The sequence below is a fragment of the Leuresthes tenuis genome, unplaced genomic scaffold (genome assembly GCF_036924035.1).
Source record: "Leuresthes tenuis unplaced genomic scaffold, fLeuTen1.0.hap1 SCAF_8, whole genome shotgun sequence".
NCBI lineage: Eukaryota > Metazoa > Chordata > Actinopteri > Atheriniformes > Atherinopsidae > Leuresthes > Leuresthes tenuis.
The window spans coordinates 21984393-22012149 of NW_027325362.1; the positions used below are offsets into that span (position 1 = coordinate 21984393).

A 27757-nucleotide genomic window follows, 5' to 3' on the forward strand; every position below is an offset into this window, starting at 1 on the left:
AAAAACATAACCAGAAAGAGATGGATCAGACACGAAATGACCAACATTAAATGCAATTAAAACAACAGCATTAAGACGCAAAAATTAGGCCTGAAACAACCATAAAAATAGGTCAAATATTAATAATGAGACATAAACAAGCACAGCTGGCCACAGTGACATGTTAGACCACAAAATATACTCAAATGGAACAAAAACAATCACGAATAAAGTATTTTTCTATTTCTATTTTCTTGTCTATGAAGAGCTGTAAATAATACAGCAACGCTAGTCAGCGCGTTCCTCCAGGGCCCTTTGTTTCATATTCAGCAGGCCTTCATGTTAATGAGAATATATTTTGTTCATGTTCTAACTGTGACATCTTAAAGACTTTTCAGAATATTTGATAGCAGCTGCTCAGCCAACTGCGCCCTCAGTATGAACAATGCTTCCTACAGTTGATGCTCCTTAGTTTAATGCAGACAGACTCCATTTGAGAAATGAGTCTGTTCATGTTTTCTATAAAACGTTCTTCCACTCTTTTAAAAAAATTTTTTTAAAGGTAATTTGACCTTCTGTTGACAGAAGTGAATTATCCTTACAACAACAGCACAGGCACACGAAGAGCAGGTTTAACATAAAACGGCTCGGTGTTTGTGTCTCGCTGTAGGCCCGGGACAGCGCGGAGGCACCAGGCTAAAGGCTAAAGGAGCTCAGAGGCTGTAATCCCCGGATGAAACCATCATGGCTGCCACTCGCTGAGCTGTCAAGCTCTCCACAAAAGAAAAGGTAAAAACCGAGACAACTACTTTAACAACTCCACGGTTATGATTCAATTACTCAGCATGGCAGGGCTATCTGCAACAACAACTCGACGTAGTGTTGAAAAGGGGGCTGCGTGGTGTAACTTTGTTGCCACGCTTGGTATGCTTCAAGTTATTTCGTCTTTGTAAGCTCTTGTGCGTCACGTTAATTCAAATCACTCACATGCTATCTGAGTTTTAACAGTTAGCCCAGCGGTTTAGAAACAAAACGCGTCCCCTTTACGAAAGCAAAAGGGGCCCCGGGGGTTTAGACGCTGCTGTAGTTTTATCAGAAGTTAATTTCCGCGGCTTTGGTCGCGCGGCACAGAGCCACTGTTGATCACTTTGTTGTGGTGAAGTTAAACTGCACAATGGGCTCGCGACACCCCGATTCGGCCGCTTTTAAAGAAACGTTTGCTCGGTTGATTTTAAGTGGTGGTGCATTAATTGTTTTCCTTGTAAAGTTTTTCATCGCACCGCCCACCATGGCGTGTTCGTGTTGTTTTTTTTTTTTTGTTTGTGTTTTTTTTTTTTAAACGCGAGGTTTGAGGTTGATTAATCGAGCAGGTGAGTTTCAACGCGGTTTCCTGCCTCTGGGTGTTGATAAGTTTCCGTGTTCGCTGGTTCCAACGTAAGTAAGAGTGTGATGGATTCTTATTCACGCTGTGAATTTGAAGCATAAGCAGCAACAGGTGGACTTGAAGTAAAATCGAGCAGGAGAATCCACGCAGCTTCTTGGTTTTAAACTATGAAACAGCGTTTTAATGCTGCGTCTCATTGAGAACCCCCCCCCCCCCCCCCCCTCCTTTTAATCATTTTTATTGCATTGTCCTTGAAGCCGTATTTGATTCTCCTCGAACCTATGTGTTTCCCTGCACTTTCAGGAACCAGAACGACCATGGATTTGGTGGATATTTGCGCAGCCACCTCCACGGGAGACGACAAACGGCGTGTCAACACGAAGAATAGAAACTGGCACAAACAGCTTCATCTCAGGAAGACTGTCGTTCAGCCCCCAGCTATGCAAAACGAAGATAAGAATGGACCAAAGAAGATAGCAGAGGAGCGGGAGCAGACCATGGTGTGGCCTTCATCAAAGAAGCCTCGCCAGGAAGCGCAGCAGAGTCAGCGCGTGACGAACGACAGGACAGCAGGAAACGCACTCAGGTTCACATGCTCTCAATGCAAGGACAACTCGGAATATGCACCAAAAGAATTAGTGAGACACTTTGAGGAAAAACACAGAGGGAGCCCCCCGGTCTTTTCCTGTCACATGTGTTCTTTTAATACACACGAGTTCTCCTACCTTCAGGTTCACCTGTTAAGCCACAAGGACACATTTTCCAGCTGCAGCCTGTGCCATGACAATGTTCAGCGCACGTGGCCTGAATTCAGCGCACACCTGACAATGCACCATTGCCCGAATGGCAAATATTTGTGTGAAATATGCCGTAAATTCTCCACCGGTGAAGTTGCAGTGTTCTTGGAGCACGTTTATGGACATAACTTTGAGCTGGACGACGGTGGTGACCATTCGCTGCGCAAAAAGGTGCCGGCCGCAGCGAAGAGTCCGCTGTCGGCCTCTCAGACTTTACGTTGTCAGTACTGTGGCTTTGAAGCATCTCAGAAATGGTTGATAACTAAGCATGTCAAAGCTGTCCATGTTTGCCAGAATGGTAACCAGAGGAAAAAGAAGAGGGAGGGTCGTTCCATAGCAATAAAACCCAGTGACACGATCCCCAGAATGAACTCCAGATTGACAAGAAGTGCAGTGCGGGAAATGTGCTGGCTGACACAGGACTGCCTTTCTCTGCCAGGGAGAGAATTCCTGGATAAATACTGCCATCTGTCTGATCCACAAACAACACTAGAGGAGACTCAACAGTTTTTGATGAAATCTGTCGCCGGGGAAACCGATGAGCAGAAATGGACCAAGGCTCTTAAAACTGTTCTGTCAAATGTTCCTCAAGACATGAGTCTTCACCCCAAGTCTGAAAATGGCATCGCGTCGAACCCGTCGGATCTCGCTGTCCTCACTGTCAAGAACAAGATCACCGTGGCTCAGAATGGTGCGACTTATGCCAAAAGATTGAAAACGATGACGCCCACCGATAAGGAAACTGTTTGTCCCGAAAGTGCCGCTGGCGATTCCCAGTGTGCAGTGGACCAAAATGGACGCGAGTCAACTTTGAAGGATCAAACATCTTGTCTGCAGGCTGAAAGCAAACTGCACAATGACAGCGGCTTGTCTGTGCAGAACGAGCCGTCTCAGTGCACTGGAATACAGGAAAACAGGGAAAATCATGAATTGGAGACCGATCAGGAAATCGAGGGACATGGTAAAAAACTGGAGGGGCCTATGAACTGCGAGGGGAACCACATCTCCAGTGATCTGAAGTTAGCAAACCAATGCGAAGAAAAGACAGTTCGCAGAGCCTTACCAAGGACCAGGAGACCAAATCGACGGCGGAGACGGAAGACCAGATTCAAAAAGGTGGTCGCAAAATCAAAGGGGGAGGCCTTAAAGATAGTTCTGAAGAAGAATCCTGTGAAGGAGAAGCAGTGGGTTTCGCAAAGCCCCTTGTCTCCATCAGAAGAAGGGCTGCCAAATCCTCCGGCAGTGGAGGAAATGGTCCAGACTCTCCAAAGTGTTCAACCAAGAGAAAACCAGACCAAAGGTTCCATGACTGACCCCGCTGACCCACCTGAAGCCATAACTTTGAGTCTGCAATTAGAGCCAGGGAAGGAGTCGGCCCTCAGCTGCTCTATAAAGCCAGCGGAGCCGGAAGATATGACTGGAAACAAACCTGTTACTCTCAGAGACTGTGACGCAGCGCAGAAGGTCGCAGAGAAATCGCTGCTTGTCCTGGAGACTGAAGCCGACACGGGCAGACTGGCTGCTGGAACGAGCCAGACAAATCCAATGACCGAGGAGGAGGTGTGCCAGGAGACCGTGCAGCTCCAGCAGTCCCGCAGTGGCGCCGACCGTCTTCTTACAGACGCCCAGGAGAGTCCAACTGCTGATGATGGAGTGGAGTCTCCACCCGTTCTCCAACCTGGTATTACACCACAGGGTAAGTTTCTACACAGAACAAAGACTTGCACAATAGCACCTTCTTGGGATTTGAACATTCAGTTAAATGTTTCTTTAAAGAGCAAACTGCCTAAGTTTGTGTTTCCTTCTTTTTTCTTCCAGGTAAGACTAACATGAGAGACTCCTGCCTGGAACTGCCCGCTCAGCAGAGAGCCCCGAGTGTTGAGCGGATAAGAGACGCAGAAGTGCCCACAGACTCCTGCCCAAATCTCCTCGGCAGCGTTCATTTGCCCGCAGGTAAAGCCATCCAGCAGGAGCCTGCACCCGCCCCGGGGCATCTGTTGCAGCAGGCCCCGAAACATCAGGAGAGGACCCTGAAGTTGGTAGCCATAAATCCCGCTCAGCTTGTAAAGCGTCCAGCGGGAGATCAGCCTGTTGTGGTGCTAAATCATCCAGATGCTGACATCCCCCAAGTCGCCAGGATCATGGAGGTTGTCAACAGGCATAGAGAAGTTCAGAGAGTCATACTGTCTCGAAGGACTCTGAACGCTCTCACGGCTTTGGACGGCGACGCGGACGAGCCAACAGGGGCCCCGGCGGAGCCTGCGTGGCGGGGTAAAAACTCCGTACAGGAGAGGTTTACTCTGAAGCTCAAACTTCGCAGGTTGAGCAGGAAAAAGTACGAGATAGTGGGCGCCGTCTCTCCCGACGGGGAATTCGAGTCAAAGTTCCCCTGCTGGTTCTGCGGCCGAGTCTTTACGAGGCAGGAAACGGTGATGGCCCATCAGCAGCGACATCTGATGGAGTGGAAAAGGCCAAACTGTGAAAACTCTTAAATGTTGCACACACTGGATGGAAGTGAGTCTGGGAAAAGGACGCTTTGCAATACAACAAAACAATAATGGAAACTTTTTGTTTTAGTTTTTTTATTTTATTAGTTGAATATGACTAGAATCTGATTTCTTAACCTTTCCTGGAGGATTCACACTCTCAGGGTAATTGAACATTTACCTGTTGTCTCCCTTCCAGTCCGAGTAGCTCGACACAAACTCTTTAAAGATAAGTAATTATTTGTAAAGCCACAAGAAACGGGAGCGTTGATAATTTGGTTCTCTGTATTGTTTATATTTGTCTACATAATAGCTTTATTTAAAGTGATTTACGTACACTGTCACGTGGAATCTTTTATAGAACACTGTAATATGTATATTTGCCATCCCATCTGTTTTATGGATCAGTTTCTGTACGGGTAGAACAGACAGTGGCCGTAGCTGTCATATTTATTATGTTTTTCGGAATGGGGACGCAAACGCCCACAGTTTACTCGTGATATACCAAAATTGTGCGTTTTTGTTACTTTACTTTTTTCTTTTTTTTTTTGGGAGGGGGGAAAAGAGAAAAAAAGGAGAAAAAAAGACAATAAGCTGTTTTGTTCAACGTTTATTTATAATGTTTAGTTTTAGTCTTTATACGCTTCTGTTGTGCTTTTTTTTTCGTTTTGAATTGGGCCGTTAGAGGAATCGGCGCATTTGGAAATTCTTTTGTATCACCTCCAAAGGATGTTATGCAGAAAAACGATGTGTATGCAGAAAATACAGCATTACCTGCGAGAGAGATGTACATTTCAGCCACTCTCTGAGAGGGAGCCAACGTCCCTGTCGACACAATTCATTTAAGAAAAATGAATCTAAAGAAACCTGGATTGTTTTTCTTTCCTTTTTTAAAAATTTTAAGAGGCCCGAGGCGATTTAATTGTGCCCTCTTTTGACTTGAAATGACGATCATTGTACCTTTTTAATTGCACTATGACACGAGGATTTCTATCTCCCATTACCTCACCTTAGCAGGCCTGAGCCCACGACAGTCTCAAGCAGTGTCCTTCTGTGGCTCAACATTTCCTTACGACGCAGCCGCGATCCCTCAGTGTTCACAACGTGGGACATTTGGCTCCTCTGTGTGTGTGTGTGTGTGTGTGTGTGTGAGAGAGAGATTTAGACTGAAAGGCGAGGACCATTGAACAGATGTACCCAAATTATGCACAAATCCCAGTTTTCTCAAGTGTCAATAATGCTTTTCCAGTTTAGATTGAACAAAAAAAAGAAAGAAAAAGATTTATATTTGTACATAGACCCGTTAGAGGTACTGTAAAATATTACCTGAGAATCTTCACCAAGTGCCTGGTAATCATTGTTATGCAACAGATGTGCAGGAGTGTGATAGCATTACTTATTCAAACAGAATAAATGAAACAGTTTGTCTGTTCCTGGTGGTATTTGTTTTTTTTGTTGCGACTGAAAGCCTGAGCGGAGTCGGCGCTTTTAATACTTTTATTCAGACAAAATGTACAACCTTGTGTTTGGTGTCCTCGGACAAAAAGGTCCGATCCGCTCTCATTCCTCGCATCGAGTTTCTGATGCTGTTTATCGATTCAGCGTGAAAAAGAAATCTTAATAAAACATGAGTCAAGAAGTCGTCGGAGTCGGTGCTACTTTAGCTCTGTGTGGAGAAAGCATAGGAAAGTGTGTGGGGGGGGGGAGTGTTGCTCTGGCACTGCAGTTTGAGGCAAAGGATGGGTTTGAACTTGCATTGTGTGGGTCATGTGATCGCTGAAATTCCATTATTCATTTATTTATTTTTTGGGTTATGCTGAATCTGGGTGACTCGTCTTGCAGAAAACACCCAAACTGCTGCAGACGGACTTATAAAATTCATGGTTTCACACTAAAACGCAGCCAAAGTTGGATAAGCAGCTAACAAACTCTGCATGTGTCGTTATGTAGCAGTGTGTCGTTGGATCATCCTTGAAGAAGAAAGTCTAAATAATCGTGCATGCATCAGTTAGGGTGTAAACACCCATGTCGATGCCCTTGAATTGCTTGAGTGCTGGTTTGGGGAATGCAACAAGGTCCTAATTACCGCACGGCTGCCATTTAAAACCCCTTCAACTACCAGTTGAGCTGCTCCCGCTGCGGCTGAGCGAGCCACTTCCTGAGTGACAGAGCAGGACTGCCGGCTGCGGTCGGTGAGGGTTCGTCTACGGCCTCACAGGGTAGCACAGCTTGGTGGCGTCCTTGGTGTTGTTCTGACCGTCGATCAGCACCAGCGGATTCCTCTGATGGTTCTCGATGATGTGGGAGACGCTGCCGAAGTACTAAGAAGAGGACACGCACAGAAAAGCAAGTATGTTCAAAAGCTTTTACGCCGAAAAGGAGTTTCTCCAGCTCTGCGTCCAGTCACACCCAGTTCTCTTAAAAAAATAAAACCTGCACAGTGCTGACAGTCTCGGACCCTCAACCCGCTCAAATCACGATGCAAATTATTACCAAACAAAAAAGAAAGTGCTCTCTTCTTCACGTCATTTCAAGAGTTTTATGTTCCAGGAAATGAAAACATCAGGTCCTGGTGTAAATGATGTAAACACGACCCCAGACCAACCAACACACAGGACATATTGCACCATGGGATTTTTTAAAAAACAAAATGCAAAAGCCGTGTGTGAAATATTCAGGACTGTTGCTAATCGTCCCGGGGCTGGACATAAATGATGCCCATGTGTGAGACCTGGCAGGGGGACCAGATGATCTCCTTTTTTTGTGTGTTTCTTTTAGTTATTAAGTCCTCATAAGAGAACTTTAGAATCGAAAGAGGGTGCACAATCTAATTTTTTCTTTAGACGACTGTACAAACAGGACAATTAAAAAAAATGAGAGCTGAACAGCCCTCAGGTGTACCTCCTCCCCTCTCTTCTCTCGTCCCAGAGCGTACTGCTGAGTGCTCGGCATGCAGCGGATCGGGATGTTGTACACTCTCCCGCTGTAGAACACCACTAACGTGTACGGCTGCTGCACGTCCTGTCCGGAGCTCTTTCTCACCATAAACGCTCCGTCCTGAAACAGAAAACACTCCCAGTCAGCACCAAAAGGGCGATTTGGAAAGAATCCGCATGCCCCTCAGCTCGAGGAACAACACTCTTCTCACACACCTTGTTCGAGCGCAGCAAGGCATCATCAGCAGTCTTGCGGTCGCATGAGCTGGCATACCAGGGTTTGTTGTACACGTCTGCATCCTGGAACGACAATATATCACATGCAGAAACATTCTAAACCACCACTCTTAAGGTAAAAGTAGATGGAATTATTCTGTCTTGTGTTGCGAGAGCGCACCTTGTCTTGCTCTATCGACCCATTTTCCACAGTGGCGCTTCCTCTCTCGGCTGGTTCTGGGACAACAAACGTAACAATCTGACATCACCTCATTCGGACATACCTAAAGAGCGGTGGGAATGGTTGCTGTACTTACTGGGGGGGGTAAACTGTGGAGGAGGAATTCTGCAAGAGAGTGCACAAACGGGGGGGCAGAGCACAGTAAGTGCACGGCACGAAGCTGCGAGCAGCAGCACAACAAGTGTGAAACATAATGCAGTGTACAGCTGCGGGCTTACTTTGGTCGTTTATACTCCATTGTGAAAGCTTTTGGAGGAAGCTTCAGGTCAGTGGGGACCATGGGCAGCGTCCTGCCTTTAAAACACAAACATCATGAAATGAGCTCGTTTTTCTTTTTCGTAACTGATTGTTCAGTGTTCATTGGATGCATTTAATTCACTTACTGTCCCTTGGTTTTATATCTGGCCTCTGCAATAAAAGTAAAATTCAGTGGTTTTCAGTATCACAGAAGAAGTGTTAACAGTTTATCACACGTAATTATAATGAAATAGTAGGGAAAAATGTTATATTTTTGTCACTCCTACCGGTCCTAAAGGTGGTTTTGGTGATCTCCTGGGGGTACAGTGACAGATCAGATGCTTTGTTATTCACTTTTTAATTATAGCTGAATTCCACTGCAGCTGCGATAATGATAGGATAAGTGATGCTTACTCTTTGGGTAAAGGTCTGGGGAGACGGGGAGGAGGACCGCCTGCAGGTCTATCACTGGAGCCTAGAAGAGCACACACAGCACAGTGTAATATTTAAATCTGGCATATTATACACTGTGTAGTTAACAGGAAATCTGGCCTCTAGATGGCGCACCAAGCTTAAGTGACTGAATCCACTTGCCCCTTCGAATTATTACTCACTGTTATCTGGATCGCAGACTTCATATTCATCCTCTCCTGAAGGTTCCGGGACCTGTGGAATAGGCAATAAAATGATGATGGTGTCAAATTTCCACTAAATCCCAGATTTGAAACTAAGTCTTGCACGTCTGTCATTGCTTACAGGCAGCGGAGATCTCCTTACGTTTAACCTAAAACACAGAAAAGCAACGTGAGCTTTAAAACTGCCACGACAGGCTCTTCAAGTTGCTCTTCAAATAAAACTGAACCTTGTCGGTCCTACCTGGGACTGGGTTTTGGTGGTAAAGACTGAGACTGTTTACAGGGGACTGGACACAGTCTGCGAGATGGATGCAAGCAAATTACGGATTAGTCTCTCACTACAGTCAAAATCATTTCTACAAGAGAGATGGCAGATGCAGTATTCCAAATCTTCAACTTGAGGCTCGCTTAAATGACTTCATTGACAGTTTTAGTCCAGTTATTCCCAACATCTGAGTCCAGCCGCTCCAAAAGGCCAACAAAAAAACTTCATGAAATGAAGCATCAAAACGTTGTGTCAAAGAACTCTACGACCACAAGTTGTCATGTAAATGTAATGTCAAAGTACAACTCAAGGACAAACCCTACTTTCAGAAAAGTTGAAAGGAAAAACTTCTTTGTATTTAGAAAATGTGGACAAATTTAAAATTCGATGCCGGCAGCACACTTAAAAAAGTTGGGATAGGGCAACGAGAGACAGAAGTAAGTATCTACCAAAGCATATATATCAACTCCGCACAGTAACGAGTTCTCTGGGCACAAGTTCATGAGCAGGAAGACTGTGGATGTATGTTCTGCGGTCAGATAAAAAGCTGATGTGTGGTTTGGTTGTGCCAAAGACGAGAAAGACTATGCAGACTCCCTTTTTCATGGCATAGCCAGTTAGCTTCATAGACCTAGTAAATGTGTGCTTGACTGGCCTAGTCTGGTTTCCAGTTTACATTCAGATCATAACTGAGTGAATTGATCTGAAAGTATCTGCTATAAATGGCAGCCAGGATAAGAGCTGTTTGAATTCTCTAGGTGCTTAAGAAAGGAGCTCCAATGCTTCTTTTAAGTTTCCTTTAGCTTAGGATTCACTGGAGCACCCTTTATGTCCCACAATTCCCTGTGGCTGCAACTTTCATAGTGACCCTTGAACTGGAATTGATGAGGATAAATATATGAACAGGAGCGAGTGTGAACAGCCTCTGACAACGTTCCACTTCACCTATTTCTCTAAATGTTTCTTTCCTTGTTTTAAATTACGAACATGGATGAAGTAATACTCTATATTATCTCTAATATGACACACTTAGACATAACCTCTGTGTAAAATGATTATAATGTGCCTTTTTGTAGAATATTTATCAAACGGCTGTAATTCCTGGGCTGCAGAGCCACGTCACAGCTTTGTGCGAGTGTGTCTCCCTGCAACACGGTTGTTTTTTCCTAAAGTTTTCCTACAGTCTCTCCTCAACCTTAATACCTTTTCTATTAAGATCAAGGAAAAGCAGATAGAAGATAGTTTTTTTGACTATTTGACCAAACTCCAGATTTGTCTCTTGTTGAAAATGTACCTGGCACATCATAAAGAAGTGGTTTGCTGGTATCAAATCTAGATTCATTCATATTTTCTTAATACAAAAAAGTTAATCAAAGACAGGGAAGACAATTAAATTAATTTCTTTAGTACTTCTGTCTATAAAATAAAGGTTGAAAGACATTAACAAAATGCCCAACTCTAGTTAATGTTGCATTTTAAGATGAAGTCCTTTCTTTTTTTTTTTTTTCTTTTTTTTTTTACAGATACAACAATATCCATTTTCTCAAATGGAACCAAATTAAAGTCGCCAACTGACCTGTTTGCTGGAAGAGTTGAAGACAAGTCCTGTAAAGATAGCATAAAATCCAAGCAATGCTCAAGTGCACATGCTAAAATGTCTTTTAAAATGATTATGACTGATGTTATATACATAAAGCAGCCTACCTCGGTGTCAGGGATTTCATATACCTCTGAAAAATAACAAAAACTGAAATTAGGCTTGTAGCAGAAAAAAAACCCCTCCTTTGATGCTGGATTGAGCTGCTTTCAACTGTCTTCAGCATGTAATGGTATCTGCTCCCCAGGCGTTTTTGTTTCGAGGAACTGCTTTTAACTGTCTCTCTTTGTAGTGTCTGCAAGAATTTTCACAAAAGCTGTTTAACACTGCAGACATAATGTAGGCCTCCTTTCCGGTCTGTTTTGGCCATGGCTCTAAATACGGTCAGGCTTGGTCAGTCAAAACTATTTGATCGATTGCCATGAAATTCTGTGAGCGCCAAATCCCACGAGGAAAAATTTCTCTGACTTATACATCTCTGAGGGTACGGCGCTTATGCAGGACATCTCGTCACATCAGTATCAGCTGCAGCTTGTTTGGTGGTGATTCGAAAATGTTAGCATTTCAATATTCCATATTAGGAATGTTAAGTTTATACCGGCTCAGTATTGGTAATAATGGCGTTGGAGTATAACATCGTTACTAACGGCATTCATTTTTTAAGTAACGAGTAATGTAATTAATTACTTTTCCTGTCGTTGCAACGCCGTTGCCATTACTGAGAATGTGAAGTGGCGCGTTACTACAATTTGGTTGAATGAAGCGCAAAGTGTCAGGTTTTGGCCAGACATCAGCTGCCTGAAGAGAGCAGGGGTGGAGATGATGACACGGATGGGCGGATCACACCCTGCTCACGCTGTCTCACGGCACGCTCTGACTGCCAAACACAACAAGACAGCGACAATGGCGACGAGCAAAGTAAATTCAAAGCTAGCGTCCTCAAACTTGAAGTACTGACACTACTTCTCACTCATTTTACTTAAAAGGCGAGATTTTTTATGTAACATGCACATAGCGTGCATGTTACATAAAAGGAAAAAGAGGCTTTATCCACGTCTGCCTCAAGCAACTCGAATCTTATGACATACCTCAAATCAACACATGCTAACATGACACTTGTTGCTGCTGCTGCTAACCCAACCCCAGGCCCAAATATATAAATATAGTGTTCTGTTTATTGTGCAATAGGCCTAAAATACAGTCACAGAGATTTGCACTACTTAATGGCCAGATCTTCCTTTGTTCTTTTACCAAAGTTTACACGTGTTTCTTAATTTTGCATTTTATTTTCAGTTTATTTTTTCAGTTGCTAATTCTGGAGTTCAAATAAATACCAAATGTTCTAAAATACTATATTTAGTGTTTTTATTCTTCAATCAGTTAATATAAACATCTTTGGGGTTAAAGATGTTATAGAACGTAGTAGCGTATAGAACATGAATAATGATAACTAATTACTCTTACAATGAGTTCATTGTAAGAGTATCAATTCTCGGATCCAGACTATGTAAGTAGTAAGATTGTACAGTGTTGGTCATATTACGTTAAAAAAGTAATTAGTTACAGTTACAAATGACCTCTCCCAAAAAAAGTAATTGAGTTAGTAACATTTGATTTGATTCAGTGAATCACAAAAACACTGTACCGGCTACAAATACCATGTAGGCATTCTTCTTGAAAACATGTTAGCACGCTCACATTAGCATCACAAAGCTAATAGCCAAGACTTAGACATAGTAAAATGAGCTGTTTGAAACTGTTTTTTTTTTGTGAACATTTGTACTGTACACTACCTCAGTATACTTATGTCAAAGCATCACAGACAGATTGGATACAAAAGTAGTCTTTTTTAAAAAAATAACAACTAAATTCATCAACCGCTCTGACGTTTACAGATACAAAGTTCAATGGACTGAATTAGCTTTAAATGACTTTTTATTCTGAAGGGATCGGTATCACTTGATTATAATCACGTGACAATTGTAGATTTTCAAATAATGTATTGTCTTGTATTGTTTGTCTTGAGTATAGAGCTTTTACCCACCAGTTGGGCTTGGTGAACGCTCTGGTAAATGTGTAGGCAAAACAGGACGCTCTCCTCCACCTCTGTTCCCACCATGTGACATGAGATCTGAGGAAAAGTCACCATTAGGGGTTATTTTTTTTCATTTCATTTACATTCTGCGCTCCTATGTACCGGCTATTCTAATCCTACATATCAAATTGCCCAAGATTCTCTCGTCTATATTCTGCTGTGTATCTTACTGGAAGACGGATTCTCCTCTGGTTCTATATAGTTGTCGTCATCGTTAGCTGCATCTGGGTCAATGTAGTCTTCCTGCAAAATAACAGAAACAGTGTTCCTACACTCCCTGGAATATATTTTTCAATGCACAGATCAACTAAGGTGAGAAAATCAAAGACGCTATACTTCATCGCTCCCCAGGAGCGTAGGTTCCGGAGGCAGTAGTTTGGAGGATTTGCCTGGGTGAAGATGCTTCCTGGGTGGTCTGCTGGGACGGGCACGGCAGCTGTCTAGAAAGAAGAAGCAGAAACAGAAACACGACATCCGCATTTGCATGATGAAAACTCCTGAAGCCTTGTGTGTATTGTGGCTTTCGCCCCACAACACATCTAAACACATCCAACTGAAGGAGCCAGTCACACCTCTGCAGGAGTGGTGACTTAAAGTAGAAACTTTCAAACCTATCGAAACTGTGGACATTTGATTCAGCACGACAGTTTTGAAGAGCATAATTAGAGGAACTCTTGCTGCAAAAATAGAGAAATGGTTGGAACTGACCAACATACTCGCCCCTTGGCAAAGAAGCCGAGGGAGTTGTGAAGACTCTGTGGCTTGGAGGAGGCTCATAGTTGTCATCGTCAGGTGGATCCATCTCGTTGTCCTGCCAACAACACGTGATGCTTTAAAGGAATATCTCAGACAGAAAAATCGAATTCATTCATTGACCTATTTTAAAAAAAATAAAAAAAATCTTACTACTTACATAGTCTGGATCCGAGAATTGATCATCCTCCCTGATGTCATCTGCTAAAATAATAATAATAATAAAAATAAATAAATAAAGAATAATAAGAATAATTAAAAAATATATATATATTTATATGTGTCAATACCAAAAGAATATAGAAAAAAAGATTACCATTGTGCTAAAGCAAATGATTGAATTGTGGATTTCCTTATTCAAAGCTTCATAAATACAGTCATCGCAGTGAATAAGACGAGCAGGAGCACATTTCTAATTTTCGAGCGATGCCTCTGTAACCAACGAAGCACGGGCCCTCACCTCTTGAACCTCATGGCGTACTCTTTCAACAAGTAACTCGCCTTAGATTTTGAACAGAAACTGCTCTAATTAAGCATGGGAAACTTCTCAAACTACCAGTGAAGCCGAGCATGAAGCTGGTACAAACTCTGACTTCCAGAGAAGTGAAAGCGTTTTCTATAATGAGACACAAATCGAAATCTTTATTTTCTAAATTACTTTGAACCTTTCTTTAACATACAGAAGTAACCTTATTGTGTTTAGAAAATACAAATGAATATAGAATTTATCGCCAGTAAAACAGATTATGTGGAATCGGGATTATTGGTCGTATTTTCTGTGAAACGGGAGCTTTTTTCCCCTTGTTTTTGGTTATTACACTGCACTCTCAGACTACAGCTTTAACTCTAATGTAAGAGCTGAAGTGGTTCAAGGCCACTTTCTTTTTTTTTGCTTTGGAAACGATTATGGTTCGCTACTGAACTCAGGACACAAAGTCAGTGCACATGTGCACTCTGGTCAGATATCATCAAGCCTGTTAAAGCTGCCAAAGCCCACATCTGTGATGGTATGGGTGTGCATCAGTGTCCAAGGCGGGGTTGACTTGATGCAGGGGAGTAGAATGGAAGATACATTTGCTAAATTCAAGATGATGCCTTATCTCTGAAGGCAAATCTTTATTTAAGCAGGACAACGCCAATGACTGGCACAGGGAGTGCTTTCCTGGCTTACCCACAGTCCAGATCTGTCTCCTATCAAAAACCTATGGAGCTTTATGAGTAGGAAAATGGAGGAGCAATGTCTACGGAGTGTTGAGCAACTGAATTCTTGTAGTCAACAGAATGGGCATCGATTCCTCTGATAGAACTGCAGCAATCAGTATAACCAGTTCTCATAAGATAAGAAAGTTGAAAGTTGAAGGAATGCTTATGAAACACAAGAGTAAACACGCCTCTGTTCCAGCTTCTTTTGTGTGTCGCTGCCCCCAATTTCTAGACTTGTCTATCTATTTTCTAAATATATCAAAGATGGTTACTGATGACAATGAAATCATTTCCTTTGTATATGTCTGTTAAATAAAGGTTTCAAATGAACTCTGATTCAAAGTGTCTGACTACAGTTTTTGTTGCATTCTAGAAAACTTCTTAACTTTTCTGGGAATATGGTTTGTAGATATAAAGTGGTCATTTCCTGAAACGGTGCACTGTGCAGTTTGGGCAACAATGGGAAATAACAATCCTAGCTGCTTGATTCGCAACCATTTTCTCATGAAACCGTTGCTGATGACTCTTACCTCTGTAGTCTCTCGCAGGTAAGTTGGGACGAGGTTTGCTTTTCAGTCTGTCACACAGAAACACAGAAAGTTTTAACAGTGATGATTCACGTATGAGCCAAGAGTCAGAGTGGAATTATTTGACTACTTTGGTGAAAAGACAAAAGCATACTTAGATAGCTGCAGTTAGCAAACTTATGGGCATGTTTCCTGGGCAGGATGTGTATAAATAGCTGCAGTAATGTGTCAGTTTCTGTGCATTTTCGTCTTAAGCGTATTCATTTCAGGAAAAGAAAGCGAGAGAACAGCCATCTGTTTTAGTTATTTTTGCTCTGCGTCTTTCTCTTATTCCAACGGTTGCGAAAGAGGAATTGACATTCTGCAGTGATGCGTGTACACAAACCACATGGAGAATTTTTAGATCACCAGGCTTCTCACAGGATTTTGTCCGAATGAAGTCACATACGTTTCAACCCACGCATTACCAATGTGCGCTGCGCTGCTTTCCATCCATAATATTAGAATGCTTCGCCCGAAAAAGAGAACCTAAAATCGGGTATGTCTCACAAACTGACCTTCTCAGTTTATTCAGTAAGCTGCCGTCATTTTTCTTGATGTCTTGAACAATCTTCTGAAGCTGCCTGGAAAACACAGAATTTTCACATGTATATGTAAATCAGTTTGCATGTGGGGGTTTATAGTAAACCTTCATTTGTATAAAGCACCAGAAATACTCATAATGTGACATTTTTGCCCGCACATTTAAACCCATTCGTTGCCTGTGAAAAAAAACCTTGCTATACAACGATTTTACTGGCATCACACAGCAGAAATCTAAGAGAAGCGGTTTATTTTCGTGCCTCATACAAAAGGATTCGATAAAACGCTGCCAATGTCCATGCTGGTGCACAAGTGGAAATGAAAGTCAACTTCTTACCTGATCTTTGCTGTTGCAGGAGCAGCAAGTTTACTCAACGTATCAATATTCATGTTAAATCCAATTGTTTGCATTGTCCTGCCTCATTCCTCCCATGTGTTGGGTGTGTGTTCCCAGGTTGGAGGCACAATCGTAAATGAAACACCGTGTTTGACTATGTCTCTGAGGGGAGGGCCTTTGCTCGAGCTGCCTCCGTTGGAAAAACAATCACTTCTCTTTTTTTGACCACACTTTCTTGTGTCACATGTGTCTTGATTTTCTTCAATTCCACCCTTCCAGACACCAGACGCTCTCGTTTCGACAGCTTCAGATGACGACATACGCCGTGTTTTAAAGACAGACGACACATTAAGGGAAAAATCTGAATAAACGACGAGAATAAGAATCCATTTACCCAGCAGAAGAATAGGCAATGACTTAAAGTGACGTGCAAACTTTAGATTTACTAAGGCATCAAAAACCTCGTCATGCAGGTTGTATCATGGAAAATAAGTTCTCCCTAAGTAGGCAGTGTGTTGGGATGATGACCCATGACACTGTGCTACGCGGGGGATTTTTTTCTTTGCTAAATAAATGTCCACTCTGCAGTTGGTCACAGTCAACAGACAAGGGGAAAACAGGAAGTGGTGAGAAACATCCATGTTGTTCATCATGCAGCCTAATGAGACAGCTTTGGACATCTAAGGAAACATCTGCATGTGATTCATTTTGAGAAAACAAGCCTTTTGTTGCCGTGCTAAAAATATGTCAGTGTGACCTCAGGTGTCCCGTTCATCCTCTGCATACATGTGCATCATGTTGGTTCTATATCACAGGCTGACATTGTGTGCCACGGTACGGTGAACGGACCATGCGGTTAATACACTTCGTGGTATTTAGCATCCATGTCTTATTCTTTTGGTGCACGGCCACTTCAAAACCACTCCAAAGCAGGAAGTAGTGAATAAAGGAATGTTAAATAAATGCTCACTTCACTATTCTGTTGTAAAAGCTAAGCAGTGGTGGCAGCAAATTACAAATACTGATTAACTAAACATGACTTCTTCATGATTTCAATGTTTGTGGCCCCTTTGGCCGAGTTGTGAGTGGATTCTTCCTTGAACACAGTCAATCTAGAAATGAAATGCTTTTATAGTCATTAATCCTAGTCCCTGTTCCAGGCGTTCAGTTGCTATTTGTTATATGTCAGATAGTTTACTTCCACTTTTACTATATTTCACTGCTTTTTTTCTTCCTTCCACTAAAATGTAAACCAGCTTGCTGCTGCTACGTCTTGATTTTGCGTCTGGCAACGAGGGACTATAGGGTGACAAGAAACCATAACGCCGTCCAATAAAGTTCCACTTCGACATGCAGCAGAAGGGAAACATGACTCACATGAGCATTGCCACAGGACAGGGACATGTCATTCTCAAGTCTCTCTTTTAAGAAACCACAAAGGACTACAACATACAAACATTACTTACACCTCCATTATCTGACCATAATCAGTGTTAACCACATGTTTGAATTCAGCACAATCCACATCTGCTGCCATCGCTGCTTAGTTATTTTAGCCCTTCCCGTGAATGGCAGCATTCACATGAATAGAATGAATACATAACGAATCCTAATAATTGCAATGTCATAGCGGTTGCATTAATCGAGGCTTCCATGAATTGAGGCTTTTTTCATGCATAAATTCATGTAAAAATGCGTTCCCTCACCGTAAGGCTTTCCTGTTTTAATGCCAGTCTTAAAGCTGGGCCTGGATATTGCAGATCTTTACGAATAAAGTTTTGTTTCTCGATTTTAGATTTCAGCAAAGAGTGTTGATTTTTCAGACTTTTCAAAGTTGATCAATTATTTGTTTAATTCATTTGACATGTAAGGGTGATACCAGTGGAAGCTGTCTCAGTTGAGCCATTTCCAACTTAATAATGTCTGATTATGACCGGCACACACACACACACACACACACACACATAACACACACACACACACATACACACACACCACACACACACGACGGGATACACGAACAGAAACGCATGTGACAAACATGAACAGACACATTCTGACTGCTGTGCAGGTGCAGTCAGGCAGGCATAAAGCCCCTCCCAACACACATCTGCACACACAAACAGAAATCAAGCTGTATGTGTGTACCAGCACAAACCAGCTGTATGAACACACGCACAGCTGTGAACATCCATTAAGACATGTGATGCAAACAAAGCTATTTTGTAGAGGTGTGAATACAAGTTTGGCCAGCTGGTAATATTTGGAATCCGCTGCTGGAAATGTGAAATGTAGGTTAAATAAAAAAAAAAGAATGGCAATTGATGCTCTGTGAATAACTTCAGCTTTCACGAAATGTTGGACCCCTCAATAATACACAGAAAAACAGCAAGAAATCAGAGGCACAGAATTAAAGGGGGAAAGAAAAAGGAGCGCGACAGCGAGTTACTTACGGCTGGTGGAGAAGACTAAACTTTCTGATGTCACTCTCGGACAGGTTCTGTAAAAACACGGAAATTAACTTTAACTGATAGAAAACTGTGAGACTCCAGAATTAGCAAGGATCACAGGGCAAGGACCTCACTCTACTAAATAATGTGAGCGTATGTGACAGAAGCACAAATGCATCGTCTCTTAGCTGACAGCAGATGGCAGCCTCTCACTAAAGGTCGTCTCAGAGACAGAGCTCGTTTGAACCCTCCCTGTGTTCCTAATTTCAACTGACACCGAGGAAGCTTCAGGGTCAGAGACAGCGGAAAACACTGCAAGTGTATATTACTCCATCATTTGCTTGTTTCTAATCTAATGCGGCAACTGAACTAAAAGGAAAGACAATGGATGCACACACACACACACACACACAAACAGTGCACAGAGCAGTGAATGCCTGAAAATGCTGCGTTTTGTGGGGTGTTGCAAGCTTTTTCTTTTGTGAGTGGAAAAAAACTGCTGGTCCTCAGGCAAAGCACATAATAATCAAAACCCAACCTCAACTGGATCATCAAACACTCATAAAAGTTTACTTTCCCATCACACGTATACATAAATGTACACACACACAGTGACATATATATTTATATATGTACATTTGTCATATCTTATTGTCTCTTGCAGGGAGGCAAATGTGATTCCTAAATGAAAGGGAGATGATTACCATAAAATATGCAACAAATCCAGCTAAATTATGTATTCGCCCCTTCATTCATAATTCATCGCTGCAGGTCGTTACTCGCTCTGTCTCTCTTCCTTTTAAACTCGCTGTAATGTAATGAAGACCCTTGACAACAATATTTTGAGAAAGTCAGAAATTGTGGGTGGAGGCTCGAGGGATTTCACAGGAGCAAACCGAGCCAGCTTGCCATAACGCTTCACTGTACGAGGTACGGGCCGAGCATGGAATAGATAAGAATCATGGACCTATATGTGCCGAGTGTCCTGTGAAAGACGCCCGATGAGGAACTGTTAAGATTTAGATGCAGCCAGCTGATTTCTTTTCAAAGCCGTTTCAGAACCATATGAGGGGATTTGTGACGCAGCTCACTCCACCCTTTATGTTTGGACAAGGGGAGATTTGGCACAACAAAAGCATCTGTTTAAGCACTATAGGATAGTGGAAGCCCTTTTAAGCAGAACTTGGGATTTAATCATTTGTAAATCAGAGAGTTAGATCACTTAATATGAAAGACTTTACCTTTTTCAAAGAGCTGAACCCTGCCCTCGTAGATACGTACTTAATCTTTACACCGGCTTACAGGAGGGGGGGAAAGCATCTGTATAAAATCAGACTTAGCCTTTTGACACAGAATAAAATATCAAACAGTCCACCCCAGTGGATACTCAGGTACTACTCCCGCCTTGAATTATTTATAGGAGTGTCTGTGCTTGTTCAGATGAGACACAACAGCTTTACAAGCTGCAGCCTCTCTTTTGTACTACAGACCTGGAGCTCTGATTTAGTGTAAAACTACCCTCAATCACATCTCAACATTTTACATGCTGCTGCAGTTTACACAAGGCTCAATATGAGAATAGGAAATACTGTTTGTGCATTTCTTTTTAGCTTAGATTCTTTCTCGGGATAATCCGGAAATCCACGGGCATGCCAAATGACATTTTTAAACAAAAACATCGATGAGCGCTGTAGACTGGAGGCAGGCACGGCAGTGATGGGGCGCTCTTGATTTGGGCACACAATCATCGAGTCTCTTGGCACTGCGAACGCCCACCACAGTGCCATCCAACCCATCTGTGCTGCACTCCCTGTCTGCTTGCTTTGCTGAATAAAAGATGGTGACGCTTCCCACGTGAAAACCGTGCAAAGCTGTGTCCGAAATTGTCCACTCATTTTATACTTCGGATATACAGCCACGCCAAAAAGAGGTTTGCAGGGATTCATTTATGCACAGCTTCTTTTTCAGACATTCCTCTAAAGATTTGCTGCTGTGCTTGGGATCATCGTCATTTAGCGTCAAACAGATGGCCTCACGTTTAACACTAGAATACTTTGGTATAAGGAGGAGTTTGCAGTTGAATCAATGACTGCAGAGTGTCCAGGTCCAGTGGCTCCAAAACAAGCCCAAAACACCACCCCTCCACTCCAGTTTGGTCTCAACTTTCCAAAGGACATTGTTCCAGAGGTCTTGTGGACTCAAGAAATGACCTTAGATCCCTTCCCAAACGGATGGGCAGCGTCAATTGCTTCTCTTAGATAATTGCTGTTGTTTTCTCCAAAACTTGGGCCATAAAATCTAACTAATTCTAAGACCTGTCTATGTCCTGATGGGTAAAAATCTGTGAAAGGAACTTTCTGTTTTTCATGACTGTAATATTAAGGGGACACACCAAAGAAAATCACACCAAAGGCTTGTGTCGCATGGACATTTGTGCCACATTTTGTGCTAACTCATCTAATAGTAGAAGCCAGTGATCAATAAAGTGGAAAAACAAACCTTTTGTAAAATTTATGGTAACTAATGTTGTGCCCCAACCTGCCAACAGACAGACTTCTCATTCAAGTCTCTTCTAATAGCTACCTCAAGATTGTTGGGCATCAACATGGTCGTGTCATGACAGCTCAAGCTGTTTCTCCATTTTCCCATAGACCAGTGTACGTATTTTATGATCAGTCATAAAAATTGGATTGGGAGATTTGAACAAACCTACCTATTATGAGTTTTCGGCTGAAACAGAGGTGGCCTGAGAGAATGATTGGCAAGATTGCAGAATGCTTTAATCGTGTGAAAATTGCCAAGATAGCTGCTTTGAATATGTTATCTTAAACAACATATTTTGTAAGATAACCTAGTTGTTGTTGGACCAGTTGTTTACATCTCTGTGCTTAACTTTCTTAAAGTAACCTAAAGTGGCAAGACGGTAATGTGGGTGAAATCTCAGTTTCACCAAAAAAGAGGCACAAGCATGGCCACCACTGCTGTTTCTGTTCATGTGTGGTTTACAGTGGGAATGCAAATGTTCTGGAGGTTTTGATAGATCTGTTAAGGCTTTTTTTTTTTTTTTCGTTCTGAATGAGTTTCATTTCACAAACGAGAGAAGAGCTTAGCACCAATGTGGCCACAGCAGCAGCTGCACAAAGTCTCATGATTCGGTGGCAGATTTCACACAAGTTCACAGCTCTACACTAAATGTTCCAGAGTTACAGGTGTGAAAAGCTAATTCTGGTTTGAGGTGTTTTTCTTTTTCTCTTTTACGACTTTCAGCCTTTGGTGTCTTGCTGTTTTTATCCATTACAAGAAAAAGTATCATCTTTCGAATTAGACGTAGTGAGGCTAAAACCGGATTGTCTAAACATGTTATCTTTGTTGTTTTTTAAAAAAAGTTTGCCAATAGAAGTGTTTCAGAATCCTCCCTTTGAAGCCTTTATTATTTGTATTTCAGCGTCATTGCAGATGTTTGATACCATCAACAAAGTAACTATATAATACATATACAGTACATAGTGTATTGCCATATATGTGTGCACAAGCTGTCCTCTTTGACTGGCCTTAGTTTGAAATGTTGATGTGATACACAGGAGCTGAAAGTGACTTCCTCACACAGCTGCCAAACACAGGCAGCGTCACAGGCAGATAGACGCTGACAGCTTCTTTGATCTACTACATATCTCTTTTACTTTGTCAACCTGTGCGAGCAAACGTGGCATCAAAAAGAGGCAGATTACCTTTATCTTCACTGTGCTGGCTGACTGTCATTCCCATCCCTGCTGCCGTATACAGAACCAGATCGGATTTTTCCCACCCCTCGTATCGATTACCAAACTAAGAGAGAGAACTGAACTTTTGCCCTTCATACATGGCAGAGTCTGATGTTTTTATATTTGAGCAATTTAGATCTGTGCTGCCTGCTTGCTTGTGCTTATTCATTTGTGGATTTATGATCTTTGCCCCATCTACAGTATAAACATGCCATGAATATGCAAAGTAAGCCAAAGGCACTGCTCAGCAACAGCACATTTGTTGGATGACATTCAGAACCCATAGCACAACCCCTCTCTGTCCTTAGACACACGCTGAGCTCCTGATGAATATAACTTATTATTAATGTGTCTTCTTCTTCTTCTGCTGCAGTCTCAGGACACTGAGCATCAATAAGGACATTCAGTAACTTTAGATGGTTCAAGGGGGGAAATAATTACAAATACATGTACACTACAAACAAATTCTTAAAAATGTGACTTAATGGTATTAATGCAGATATATTCAAAGCTAGATGTAAAGATTTAGAATGAAAATGAGTTTTTCATCCATTTTTTCTCCACATAAACGTTGCATCTAGTTATTTCCACAACACACTTGCATTCTGAACAATGATTGGCTTTCACTTTTGTGTCACAAAGTCTTTCTCGAACGTATGTGTGGTTGCAAAATAAAGGAAGTGACATTTCACTACCAGAGGAAATTTCAGGCCATCTGTCAAAAATAGAAGAGGAACTGGAGAGTCACAATGAGCAGAAACACGGTTGATTGAAGAACAAAAAAAGGAAGACCACCCACTGTACAATAAAACTTGACATTCTTGAAGGCCGCCTCTAGTGTAAATCAGTAATTTGCAGTCCTTGTTACTGTATTCTAGTTTATTTTTTCTTTCTTTGTAGGCTTTAAGGTATAATGTTAGCATTTAGCATCACATGATTTGCTTTGTGGAAACATGGTAGAGTAGAGGGCCCTCGTCACATTTCAGCTCAGTGTAAGAGTCTCTGCTGTTGTTTTGCTGCCCTCTGTTGCAATAAAATCTTCCCATTAAGTGGCAATCTGTTGAAACAGAGCCCTTGTAATGATCCAAGACCTACTGCTTTACAAATGAGGCATGGCGTTTTCCTTCCTGCTTAAAGAAGAAAGCACACTTAGGCGATATTGACCTTGGTATTTATAGCTCAATGGAGCAGCACACCAAGCTTCTTTGCACTGGCAGAGGAAAAATGGGAAGGCCTGGAGATGGGTAGTGCATGTAATATCAGTGAATATCAGATGTGTCAAAAGTATCAAAAGACACATCTTAGCCATTTAAGGCATAAAGAGATTATTTCAATAGAAATAGTCCTACTTCATCTTATCTCATGTGATAAACAGAAATGGGTTATTGAGGTTTAATCAATTCGTAGAGAAATACTTCAAAGCTCAAGAAGTCAAAAGTGAATCTACGAGGATTCAGATTTAATATCAACAGTGGTCTGTCAAACACACATGGTGATGACAGGGAGACAAATCACTCTTTAATTACATCAAGGGCTCTCACTTTACAGTGTGCATGAGCCATCTGCAAACATACGTATATTGTCATAGCCATGGTTCTGTCAAGCTGTGCTCCAACACAGCGGTGCTTTGAGTTATATGCCAACATCAGCATGCTAGTGTTGTCTCAGCACTAAACCGATGTTGCTGAGGCATCAGCAGGCATTTTGCTATTCAAGGGATATTTCATTGGGGATTAGTTAGAGAAAAAGGCAGGGATCATCGAAGTCATTAAGATGAATAATTGGTGAATCAGTAATGCTCGTACAAAATGTTGTAGCCAATCTATTTAGAAGAAGTTAAAAAACAAGCCACTTAATAGCTTAAAAAAAAAAAAGAAGAAAAAAACAACCAGCATGTGGCACAAAACAAAAAGTTAGGACATCACCAAAGTCCTCTGGAGGTTCTGAGCAGGCCTCTCTGTAGCAAAACTCTACAGCTCTGTGTCTCGTTGCTAATAGGATGCCACAGTCTACGACAGTAACAAATGTCAACCTTTACGCAGTACCAGAAGAAAAACTTTGGGGACCACAAAAGTCAGAATATCAGCATCCACAGAAAGCAAACAATCCAAAAAGTTGATGAGAGATTTGAGTCAGGATCTTTGCCTTTCTGTGAGCCCCGCTGCTATCATGACTAAAAAGGAAATTTGGTAAACAGGAGTCCACGCTGCTTGAACTCTGATTAGTGCATGACTGAGAACATTTGCCGGCCTTGAAGATGGTTAAATCCAACTGCAGTGCAGCTACTCAATACAAGCATGGGTTTACTTGAGCTTAATCGAGCTCTGGTGTACCGGCTGACTCTCTGCCCGTGGGATCTATCAGTCAATACACATTCTGTATGTATGTGCATTTTTCAGATATGTTGCACATTTACAGTGTGCAGGTTGCATGATCATGATCTCGGCTCTGAAACATTAATAATTTTGGAAGAAATAAGCCTGTGAGATAAATGTTTCAGCTCAGGGTGAGTGAGTATTGAATAAGAGAGTAGATCATTGCTCTCGTTCATATAGTGACAAAAGGTGTTTGAGTGGCCACTGAAATAATGCAAATGAAGAGAAAGCTGCTACATCCTTGCTGATGTACAGGAACGAGTCTTACTGAGATCACTGAAGCACAAAAAACTGTGCTCTTACACATCCACTCCTCTCTTAGTTGCCACATAAAATCCTCCTTAAACAGTTCTCATCTCCAGGACAGGGGCAAATTTAAAGACTCCTATTTAGCGTGGATGGCAGCTTTATTAACCATTAGCGCTCTCTATTTCCCAAACAGAAGCACAGACAGCTCCAGCTGCTCTCATAGCATGTGTATGTGCTTCTCTGAAACACTACAAGGCCCATCGGCATAGTACACACATTGTGAAAGATGGAGACAAAACAATGAGAGATATCTTAAAGCAGAAGTTGCCTCAGATTATCCGATTTCCATATTAGGAGGGCTGAGCAGTGTGGGAAGTGATGCCAGCAACTGTATTTACACCAGTCATGCTTCATATCGGTTGTATGCATTTAGATTTACAGGAATGGGTTGTAGTCTTGTGTGTTGTCCAGAAATACAAAAAAAAAAACCATCTCCTAAATATATCTTTTGTACAATTTGTACAATTTGTACAAAAACTGTGACAAACAGCTCCAGCAAACGCAATTCTACTTCTGTTTTAAGACCATAATTACACCAATAATTGCTTGCATAGATTTGTCAGGTTTTTTTGTTGTTGTTGTCACTAGAGTAACAAACTGAGCACAGCAGCAGTCCTGACATGACCCTGAACGGATTAGTAGGGAACGTGAGACAGAAAGAATACATTTCTCAGGTAAAAATCCAAACTCACCAGAAGTCTTTGTCCATTCATTTTCAGCCTAGTAATGGTCTCAGCACAGTCTTGCAAGTTAATCTGAGGATAGCAAAGATGCTGATTTAGTTTTCTGGTGACATTTACACACTAGATGAATTTTACTTATAATATTTGCTCTGACTTCCCTCATATACAGGAACAAAATGAGACAGGAGCTCCAGCATAAACTGAGGTTTTAAATGGTGAGAAAATATATCAGTTACCTTCCACTGCTCCTCTCAGTGCCCTGATTTGCCTCTCATTTTACTCATACTCACCTTGTTCATAAAAAAGGCCACTTGTGTTTGATCCCACCCCTCGCACTCCTGTTTGGATGGCAGGTCCATTTCTGTTTCTACAGGGAACCTGCGAGCAGAGGTGCGCTTTTGGAAGTTACAGTAATAAACTGACCCGTCACGCACCGAGGCACCAGCACACTAGCACAGCTTCAGCAGGGAGAAGTGAACACAGGGAGGTCACTTCATTAAAAGCAAGACCTACCTCACTTTACATCATACATAAATGTTGAAATTCATGGTATTTAAAAAAAAAAGAAAACGTTTTAAATTGCCTTTGAGATTGCATTAAGCCCACAACAAAAGGGAAGCAGAGACTTCCTGAAAGTCATTCTATATTTAAACCTTAAGAAACCAAATGTGTCATAATACTGGAATATAATTTTCTCCTCTCAGCGCAGGCATGCTTCATTTACCATCAGGCAAAGTGTGTAATTTACTGCACATTTATTCTCATTTCAAGGTGTAACCTTGACTAAGATGCAAGATGCAAGTCCGATTCCAAAGTAAAGAAGGTGGAACGATTGCTAATAGCAGCACTCTCAACTGAAAGTCATTTATGGAGACTTACCTTATGGAGACACTTACCATATTTGAAAAATTTATCAAAAGCAATAATGTGATTGCTACTTTTGGGGGAAAAAAAGAAAAAAGGTAAAAGCATCCCTACCTACAATTGTGGGGCTGAGATGGAGCAGGTGAACAGTCTTAACCTCCTGTAACAAGCTCTTGTAAATTTTTACTGTGGGGCATTACTGCAGTATGGTCTAGATATCTCAGTATGGCAGGGCTCTGCTGTGGGTCATTAAAACCATCCACAACAGTGATGCTACACATCAATCCACAATCTGTGCAAAGCACAAAGGCTACTAAGATACATTATTTTATCAAACCCAACCAAAGTCTGTTCATCCTGTTACTATCCAGCAATGGGCACAGACTTAAAACTATTGATTTCATCAAGCCATGACAATTCTATACGTAAAGCACATTTAGTTCTAACATCTATGCAAACAATAACTGCTGATCAACATTTACCTCTACTTACAGGTCCTGCAGGACCTCCCATTAATGCCGTGGGAGCAGGTGCTTTGAACTGTTTTAAATGTAAGTTGTGGGTTCCGGTGGGGCACCTGTGGCACCACTTAGCTGGCTTGATCTACATTCATTAAGTCACAAACTGAAGTTGTGAATAAGATTAAGACAGGCCCTCACAGAGTGTGGTACAATAGGAAGTCACGGTCAGAAATCTAATGAGTGAATAAGCCACACAGTGTGTTAGCGAAAGTAATCATTAGAAATCATCAAATGTACTTATTCTAGCTGCTAACTTTGTCGGCAATGCATTCATGATGCACTGGTTAGTATTTCATATTTGCATCCATCCAACTTGACTTGCAAAAATATGCACTGATTGACGGCAATTTTAAGTGTAGGACATTATAAAACCTTAACGATTATACAGCTGATTCTTTTTAAAAGTATAATCCTTTTGTTATTGGTTATCAATATCATTGCATTTTTTGCTTGAGGAGTCTTTTGTAGTGTTGTTTTTTTTTTCAGTTTTTCTAACAAAACACCAAAGCCTATTTAGATTAGAT

General features: G+C 41.8%; 3 protein-coding genes across 4 annotated transcripts in view; 2 read left to right on the top strand and 1 right to left on the bottom strand.

The window, feature by feature from the left end:
* The window catches only part of opn3 (opsin 3), a 200632-nt gene that overhangs the window by 147259 nt on the left and 25616 nt on the right, over positions 1 to 27757 (top strand). The gene's annotated exons all lie outside the window — the stretch shown is intronic.
* Positions 596 to 5962, top strand: LOC140313349 (uncharacterized). Its single transcript, XM_072391423.1, has 3 exons — positions 596 to 768; positions 1667 to 3856; positions 3979 to 5962. The coding sequence occupies exons 2-3, from the start codon at positions 1681 to 1683 to the stop codon at positions 4650 to 4652; spliced, it is 2850 nt and encodes a 949-aa protein (XP_072247524.1). The 5' UTR covers positions 596 to 768; positions 1667 to 1680; the 3' UTR covers positions 4653 to 5962.
* On the bottom strand, positions 5705 to 26351 carry blnk (B cell linker). 2 transcript variants are annotated; one of them, XM_072391427.1, is made up of 24 exons: positions 26139 to 26351; positions 25858 to 25920; positions 18724 to 18770; positions 15909 to 15974; positions 15355 to 15401; positions 13782 to 13825; positions 13577 to 13679; positions 13205 to 13308; positions 13039 to 13111; positions 12818 to 12904; positions 10881 to 10906; positions 10753 to 10781; positions 9153 to 9209; positions 9033 to 9060; positions 8891 to 8942; positions 8691 to 8751; positions 8564 to 8591; positions 8423 to 8447; positions 8258 to 8333; positions 8116 to 8144; positions 7980 to 8035; positions 7799 to 7882; positions 7548 to 7703; positions 5705 to 6967 (listed from the first exon to the last, which is right to left on the bottom strand). In XM_072391427.1, exons 1-24 carry the CDS (start codon positions 26205 to 26207, stop codon positions 6851 to 6853), a joined length of 1527 nt encoding a protein of 508 aa, XP_072247528.1. In that variant the 5' UTR covers positions 26208 to 26351; the 3' UTR covers positions 5705 to 6850. The 2 variants fall into 2 exon arrangements, with proteins under 2 accessions (XP_072247528.1, XP_072247529.1); XM_072391428.1 differs by lacking the exons at positions 18724 to 18770; positions 25858 to 25920; positions 26139 to 26351 and adding an exon at positions 16271 to 16714.